Source organism: Rutilus rutilus, assembly GCF_951802725.1.
Source record: "Rutilus rutilus genome assembly, chromosome: 3".
Classification (NCBI taxonomy): Eukaryota; Metazoa; Chordata; class Actinopteri; order Cypriniformes; family Leuciscidae; genus Rutilus; species Rutilus rutilus.
Window position 1 is genome coordinate 57,405,571 of NC_140211.1, and position 8,991 is coordinate 57,414,561.

Here is an 8,991-nt window from a genome sequence, read left to right on the forward strand (position 1 = left end):
CTGCAAGCAATGGTTCTCTGAGAAAACACCTTTTTTTCTCAAAAGAAGATGCTGTTCAAAGCTATTGACACAAATTGATCGGGATGCCTGGTGGTAAACAGAAGAACTTGATTCAGGGTTAACTGTTGCTTGTCAGGTTTGCAGTTGTATTTGATTCCCTGATGAAAGATGAGAGCATTTCTCAATCAGTCGTGGTTTTAAGTCAGTTAATCTACGTATGTGATGTGCTTTCTCATGTTTGCCTAGATAGAAAATACACACAGTAAGGTAATAATAAACCATTCATGTGGAATGTCCTCATTACATACCCAGTCGGCCCAGAACCGGCCCACATCTGGGCCGTGTGGAATCCACATGGACCAGCCTTTTTCAATATTACAATTTAGATTTTAATACCACTATTAAATTAAATGTAACCCTGAAATCAGTAGCAAAGAGTAGCAACATTTTATTTCCATTATTTAATACAATTGATATTTTAAAAGTTCCTGCTAATTTATCACAACAAATGCATGTAATATGTTGGAATGATTGATGTGGCAGCTGTCAATCATGACGTTAAATTATTCGTAATGTAATTCGATTTTTTTAGTTTGGCTTGCGTCCCTTTCGATTACATTATGACCTATATTGCAGCCAGCCACCAGGGGGCGATCGAAATGTTTTGGCTTCATTGTTCTGGACCTGTGCGGCACATTAGATACACTAGACACTTTTTTTGTTTCAAATATGGATTTATTTGTTAAATGACAACCCCCATTTTTATTCTCACAATTTAGCAGTGCAAATTACAACCCAGACAGAAACAAAGTGTCGGCCCAGATCCGGGCCACATCTGGTACATGTGGATTCCACTCGTACCAGATGTGGGCCGGATCTGGGCCAAAACTTTGGCCTTGTCCACACTAATACGTTTTCGTTTTAAAAACGCATCTTTTTCTCTCCATTTTGACCTTCCGTCCACACTGAGACAGTGTTTTTATTAATGAAAATGAAGCGTTTTGAAAACATTTTCGCGTTGTAGTGTGTTCACTGTCAAAACGGAGGTATTTAAAAAAACGATGACGTAAGTTTAGTCATGTGACGCATATTGTACCAATAGATATTCATGTTTATAGCGGTATTGTGCCTGTTATGTGCTATTCACTTTCACTTCACACAGTTGCTAAAATATGTTACTTTGCACACTCTTCATATCGCAGTCCTGCAAATTCATTCGCATTTGCTGTCCTGACGCGAAACATGAAATCAGTCGCGTTTTAGACCAAACATATAATGGTGACTGAGTATGCATCAGTGAAAGATAAGATATTTTGCTAAATAAAATTATCTTGTCAGAAGAATTGCGCAATAACTTTATTATGTACTTTTCCGTCTGTCTCATCTCAGTCAGCTTTTGTGAGGTTTTACACATTGAATATGTGAATTTGGCGTTTTCAGGCGTCTTCCAAAAGTTTCTCATCCACACTGAAACGCCTGAAAACGCTAGTGTGGACGGAGAGCTTTTTTAAACAAAAACGCCGTTTTCAAATGTGTCCGGATTAATGTAGACGTAGCCTATGTTGCTGTCTGGGAAACCAGTGACATAAATGTATATTTATAAAGCAATTATCACTGCATTAAAATCATACTACTGTTGTTGTGAGAACATGTGACTTATAATTGAAGCACGCCGCTCTGGAAATTCCTGTGAATCTCCTCTCATGACGCTGTGGATCCAGGGCAGGTAGGCAGAAATCTTTGTGTAGACAGCATGCTCTTCTACAGAACAAGCCTTGTCAAAGGAGAGGATTCCCGCAGCATAGACTGCACTGGTGTTGGGGTTCAGGAACACAAGAGCGCCCCCTGCGTCACCAAAACACACGTTTTCCTGGTACGTGCTGGGTCCTGTGCAGAACTGTTTGTCAGTCACATTTGGTGTGTTTGCGAGGACCGTCGCCTGGTATTTCCCCTTGCATGACTGGACGGGCAGAGCGAGAAACTTCAGTTTCAGGGCAGGGGTGAAAAGACGCCCCCATCCCCAGCCAGCGATGATGCCTCTCTCTCCTTCGCTCTCTTCCTGGTTATCTCCCATCTCTGGAAGCGGGATGGGTATTATAGACTCGTTAAATCTGACTGGCTCCTGCAGTTTGATCAGAGCGAGGTCGTCGTCCCAGTCGGATGTGTTCTGGAAGCCTGGATGCAAAAACACCTGCAGGAAAGATGCATTTCAACTATTAATGCTCTCATGCATCTCCTTTATCCTTTTCTTGACATACAAAATTAACTTGTCACAGTGATAAATTGGTCCGAAAAACATTTGCAAACTTTAAGAACTCTTAGAAAAGCATGGATTTCATTGCATCATATGCACCCACGTTTAATATTTAGTTACCTAATGCAGTGACTTTTTTTAATTGTGGCTTAAGTGTCCAAATACTTTTTAGGGTCACTGTCTGCGCAACTAGACAATTAATTATATATTGTTAGGGTTAGGGTTAGGGTAGTTGTGAACCGTACATTGGAAAATTATGAAGGTCACCCTGAATAAATACTCTGTCCAACTCTATATAATCACCACAAATTCAAAGATTTCATATTCTTTTGGTTAGAACTTTTGAACCCCTTTGAAAATCACCTGATAACTCATCTCATGCTGATCATGTCAATATCATACATTATATTAAAACTCTGCCCATGACAGTAGTCGCCATTTTGAAATGTACTGTATTCTTTTTCTATTCGCTATTCTTCCCAAAAAATTGTTTGTCAGATTCCTGCCAAAATTAGCTCACATAATAACTGGACCGAGCTGCACAGAAGTGGCCAGACAGAATTTTATATTAATCTTTGTTTAAAAGTTATGATGATGTGTAATTAATGATTTCGACCTATAACGCGTTGAATCCACATGTCCCAGATGTGATCCGGATCTGGGCCGACACTATTTTGCTGTTTGGGAATAATTAGGCAAGAGGCTTTCTGGGAAACAACTTGATCTATCAAAATAAAACAAAACTTGGTAGGCTTCATTAACACCATGACCTGAGTGCACCTGCCAAATGTGGCTATTTTTGCTCAGAACTTTTAAGAAAATCATGATTGCTGTCTACGGACTCGTTGGGTTCTGTTGAAACTGCCGATACTGAATTTGGCGGGATCGGATTAATCTTCTGCCCATCATTTTCAAATTTGTCTTAAATTATGACATTTTTTTGACATATTGGCACAAAATTTGGTATATATCAGTGGTTTTCAGTCCTGGTCCTGGAGCATCATTAGCCACGTTTCTTTTACCCTTCAAATTGTGCAAATTTAAATTGCGAATTGAAAATACGCCCAATGGAAACATGTCATTTTTCCAAAAACTCGCATATATTGCAAAAAAGTTTTTACACTCGCATGATGTGGTTTTTCAGGCAATTGGAAAAAGAAACATTTTGCAAAACTGCAATGGAAACAGTTTTTGCACATTTACAGTAAAAGACAAAAGTATCACGGGAATACTGGATTCTAAACAACAAAGAAATGCCAAAATTCATCAAGATCTTGAAGCAGAAATGAGGGAGAAACGCCTCATATGAGCCGCTCACAAATATAAGGGTCATTCCTCGCCATTAATGCTTGGATAACACGCCTACGTCAAAAAATTACATTTTAGTCGCATAACGTCATTTTGCAATAGTTTGTTCAAAGATAAAATCATTTTTAACACTGATGCCACTTCCTAATATTGCTCTTCAGCTATCGGACTACATTAGTAGCTAAGTAAGCATAACATGCTGATCGGTTAGCATGCTAACTAATGCTTTTTTGTCTTTGTATTTATATACAAAATATATGGAGATCATGATTTCGCAAATTTAGCTCGGCAGGTTTGGATATTTACCTTCTCCACAGCTACTTCAGAAGAAGCATTTGCATCAGAAAGTTTGCTGATTCCAAGATAGACTTTTGGGATTAATGGTTCTTGTCCTCTTGTATGATTTCGACTCTTTCTTACAAATAGATTACGGCCGGCAGTCAGTACCCAGCGCTCCGCTATCAGCGCTCCTCCAGCAAAACCTCCATCTAGTATGTTTTCACTGAGGTACACCATTGCCTGCCACGGGACGGATGCGTTCAGCGATCCCCCCACCATTCGTTTGGGCCGTAGGGCTGAAATCCTGTGAGCTGTAAAATACATGAGAATGAGATCTTTTTAGGCAGCTGTCAATGATATTTTTCATGCTACAGATGTAGAGAAAACACAAAATGTAATGAATGCTTCATTGCTAGATTTGTGGAGTTCACGTCCTCAGGTGCGTTCAACTCGTAAATACGATTTGAATACACCAATTGTATGAACATAGGGGTTTGCTCTTTTGGCTCATGCTAGCAAACAGGACTTCCAACATGTTACACGTGATAACAGTGAATAGCTGCATGCTAATAGCGATTAGCTATGTGTTAACTAATTACTAAAACATGATATAAACAAGTCAAAATGTGCTAGCATCAAGGTAACAAAATGTTAAAACATATTAGCATCGCCTAGTTGCATGCTTAAACATGTTTAAAAACATGCTAACATATGTTAACAACATCTAGTGAAGCGTTAAAACATGCAAACGACATGATAATTTGTTAGCATAACGTTAAACATATCAGCATCATGCTAACAACATATTATGTTAGCAAACAAGACGTATGAATTCATACGAATTGGACAATTCGTAAAATATGTACGATTTTGCAAAAATGAGGTCGTATGAATTCGTACGAATAAGCTACCTCGTATAATTTGTACGTTTTCCCGTGAGATCAGGTTGTATGTTTACAACATCTAGTGAAGCGTTAAAACATGCTATCGACATGATAATCATGTAAGCATGCTAACAACATATTAATCATGTTAGCATGATGTTAGCAAAACATGTTAATTGTTGTAACTACACTGCACCCTACATCGCCTGGACTCAAACAAACTCTGTGTCTCTATGATATTCTGAAAGGGATATGGGTCTCGTTTCAACAAGGTGCTAACATGATTAACGTTTATCATGTTTTTAGCAAAATGCTAACATGATTAGCATATCAGGGGTGCTTCCCCTATAACATTTTGCTATGTTCTTGCTAAGATATTCTCACAATGCTGTTGTTATTGCGACAAGCTACACATGTGGTTTACTCTGAAGCCTATGATACAAAGATGGTTTAAAATGCTTTTTAAAATGTGACATTAAATTCACTAAAAGCATTTCACTGATTCACAGCTGTAGCTGTCTGCTGCTGAGCATTGGTCATGTCAGATGAGGAGGTTGTTTGTTACCCGAAACATGCTCTCTGACTCTGTCCAAAGCAGGAGACACATCTGGCAGCCAAGTAATAGTGCCCACGAGCAGCACGGATAGCCTGGAGACCAAAAAGGGTCATCAGCGTTAAATAATCTCTTGCTTGTTTGAACAGATTAAGAATGCATTATGCATTGCAGTGAAATAGCTAATGAAATTTGCTGAAACATTTAGAGATGCTTTTTAAATGTCTTTCAAGCCAATACTTGATCACACATCATTATTTGAAACATTTTTTTAAATTTAGGGAACAAAACAGACACTTACCACCTCATGATGAAAGCGTTTTGGAAACAGATTCGTCTTTTATCAATTTGTGGTCATTGAGGTTCTGCATTTATATGAGCTCGACACAGCTGTTCCCCCCCTAACAACAAACATCTAAACTCACAGATTACATAATCGGGGAAGTTTATCTGTGTTTGAATGTTGACACTATCTCGGTTAAAGGCAGATCAACTTTTTCCAAAGGCAATCTGTATGACCTACTTTTCAGTGTGCATTTAAACAAGAGATGGCACTCTTTTCGTGATGTTGTAACCACCAGAAAAAATAATTGTGTTTGCAAAATGGTGAACATCTTGCGTGAAATATCGATCGATCAAACGACAGTGCCAGTAAGTCCAAGTTTTGCAAACCCCAACACGCAATGTTGCAATAAAAAGAGTTTTGATCACTCGAAAGTTAAGCACATGAAATTTCCAGAAGCAAAACTTGGCAATCTTTTGTGGAACAATTACAATGGCAGACGACTCAAATTCTGTTTTTGAATAATTTTTTAAATAATTTTAATGTAAATGTATCTTAACAGATTATGGTATAGGTTGAAACAGCTTCACAATTGACATTAATTTACATGGTTTATGAAAGTAGTAGATTTCTAAACAATGATATGCTTGAAAGTGAAGATAGACTTTACTAAATGGATTCTGAGAAACCTGCCATGAAAACCAGACCTTAAAACAAAAAATAACTCGCAACACCCCAATGGCTATTCCTGAACTTGAGAGCATTCTTAAATGTTTAAAGGCTTGGTATTTCTGACTGACCTCATTCCCTCGATTTGCTCTTTAAAACTTAAAGAGCACTATGTGCATTGTTAAAGAAAGTTATAAAACACATTGAATAAGGGTTTGAAATATCCTTTTGGCTGTAACATCATTTTACAATGTCTAGACAGAGATTCATGCTTGCGAATTTAATGTGCCCCTATTATGTTATTTTAAAGGCTCCTTGTTTTGAAAACTCCTACAGTACATGCATCCAATGTAAAAAATAAATACATAAATAAATAAATAAACTCAAAATATACATTGCAGCATCAGCTCTTACAGTGTCTGAAACGGTTCAATAAAGACTTCGGTCTCTCTAAACCCCTCCTTTCAGAGAGCTTCCTCTGCTCTGATTGGTCAGATGGCTCAGTCTGTTGTGATTATTCTACTCTACTCTGATTGGTCAGACGGCTCAGTCTGCTGTGATTGGTCTACTCTGCTCTGATTGGTCAGATGGCACAGTCTGTTATGATTGGTCTACTCTGCTCTGATTGGTCAGAAGGCTCAGTCTGCTGTGATTGGTCTACTCTGCTCTGATTGGTCAGATGGCACAGTCTGTTATGATTGGTCTACTCTGCTCTGATTGGTCAGAAGGCTCAGGCTGTTGTGATTGATCTACTCTGCTCTGATTGGTCAGACAGCTCAGTCTGCTGTGATTGGTCTACTCTGCTTTGATTGGTCAGATGGCCCAGTTTTTTGTGATTATTCTACTCTACTCTGATTGGTCAGACTGTTGTGGTCTTTTGTGATTGGTCTACTCTGCTCTGATTGGTCAGATGGCTCAGTCTGTTGTGATTGGTCTACTCTGTTATATATATATTCACTTCCTGTGTATTCTCCATGTTGCTAATTTGTTTCCTAGGTTTCTATAGTTTACTATGTCTAAAGTTTACTTTCTCTTTTCCATTGTGTATTTATAACCCCCAATTCCTCAGTTCTTGGTAGAATCTTGTTTCACACAGTCCATGTGTTTGAATAAATTAAACTGTAACTGAGTGGGTTTTGATCTTAAAGGTGATGTTTTCCTGTTCTTCCTGGACTCCTGTGTTTGTTGATTCCTGAGCCGTTACAGCCGTACTGTGTTTAGAATATATAGTTACAGTAAATCACAAGGGAACCTAACATAAATATGATTAAAAATTATAATGCTTCAAATGTGAAATCCATCTTGAATTTAATGAAGGTGAAGAATGCAAAGGGAACAATAATGTATGAGAATGTTTTAATAGAAGTGCAGAGATCGTATTCCATATTTCTCAAGCCAAAAGCCATGGTGCACAGAGAATCAGTTTAATACTAAAATTAGGTAAAAAATATGTTTGCTTTAATTTTCAGCCTGGACGGAGACAGCTGGCTTTAAACTGTCTCGCTTCAGTTCCACATGAGCAGTTTTAATAATTACTCGTTAATCACTTGTATGATGTCCTGCAGTGCTGGTGCAGTAGAGAAGTGGTCAGAGAGATTAGGGCAGAAAACACAAATGTTTTAAATGTTATGAACTATTAATGACACGCAGTAGCCCGAACCATCTCACAAGTGTATTAGAGATGGAAGTGGGTCATGATGGCCGTCATTAGCCTGCAGCCAAACTCAAAATATAACCTTTCAGCTCCTGTTGAAGACCTTACTGCTCCCACACAGGACTCGGATTATGAAAAACAACCCTAATTAAGACAAAATATAAAAAATTCAAATCATCAGTTTTTCAGTGTTGGGAAAAGTTACTTTTATAAAGCAACATATTATATAGTTAATACTTCCATGTAATGTTTGTAAAATGTAATTAATCTTATTATCTATCTCAATCACTCTAAACTTTAATTGAAAAATGAGAAAATTCATCAAAGCATTGAAACATGGCTTCATTTCCACAGTTCAAAAAAAGAATGGAAAAATGCATATCCAGCACTTCATTCATGGTAGAACAAATTATAAATATCCAATAGGCCTACTATAATAAGGAAAATAAATTGACCTGTTTAATTAATTTAATCCTTTGGTGGCAGTCAAAATGACAGACTTTTTTATATTTTGTATTTAATATTTTTTTTTTTTTATGTTACGATATTATATTTATGCAGTATCCATTTATTTACCTGTTGACAACTTGTTGAGCATTAAACTGTCCTAAATCTTGAAAGACTTAAGTTTGGTCTCTTTGTAAAGACAATACTTTACAACAAAACAAAGAGTTTAAAAAGCTATAGAAGTTTAAGTTTGTCATGAAATCTTTTTTTTTATTTTTTTTTTATAAAATTGATATTTTCCAAAACATGTTTTACTCTGACACTGCGAGAAAATCAAAGCCAAGTTATGTTCCAAATTTGAGGGTGATATCTCAAAAAATGAGCTTTCACTAAGATTTTGTTTGGCCGCAGTACCAAACGTTTCCACTAGATGAAATTCGTGTGTGTGTGTGTGTGTACCATTCTGATGAATTAAAAAAAATTATAAGAAAAAGAAAATGTCAAATTTTTCGAAGAGCATCAGAGGGTTAAAAAAGTTTACTTTGCACTTCCATGATGACAGATTTGTGGAAATGCACCTGTTGTGTAATCCCCTAAATAATGCTTGCCAGATTGAATGTTTATTTTTGGGATTGGCAGAACATTTTGCTAACAGGAGAA

The 8,991-nt window shown here is 37.2% G+C and overlaps 1 protein-coding gene across 1 annotated transcript; it reads right to left on the reverse strand.

Moving 5' to 3' along the window:
• Positions 1 to 299: 299 nt before the first annotated feature.
• Positions 300 to 5,701, reverse strand: hp (haptoglobin). The gene is made up of 4 exons (XM_084406113.1): positions 5,580 to 5,701; positions 5,291 to 5,373; positions 3,869 to 4,152; positions 300 to 2,191 (listed from the first exon to the last, which is right to left on the reverse strand). Exons 1-4 carry the CDS (start codon positions 5,585 to 5,587, stop codon positions 1,631 to 1,633), a joined length of 936 nt encoding a protein of 311 aa, XP_084262239.1. The 5' UTR covers positions 5,588 to 5,701; the 3' UTR covers positions 300 to 1,630.
• Positions 5,702 to 8,991: the final 3,290 nt, after the last annotated feature.

Bases quoted from the DNA above. Each gene is read 5' to 3' on its own strand.
- hp (XM_084406113.1), bottom strand. The intron at 4,153-5,290 runs GTAACAAACAAC...TGTATTTTACAG, and splicing joins AGTCAGAGAGCATGTTTCGG to CTCACAGGATTTCAGCCCTA. The intron at 2,192-3,868 runs GTAAATATCCAA...TCTTTCCTGCAG, and splicing joins CTGAAGTAGCTGTGGAGAAG to GTGTTTTTGCATCCAGGCTT.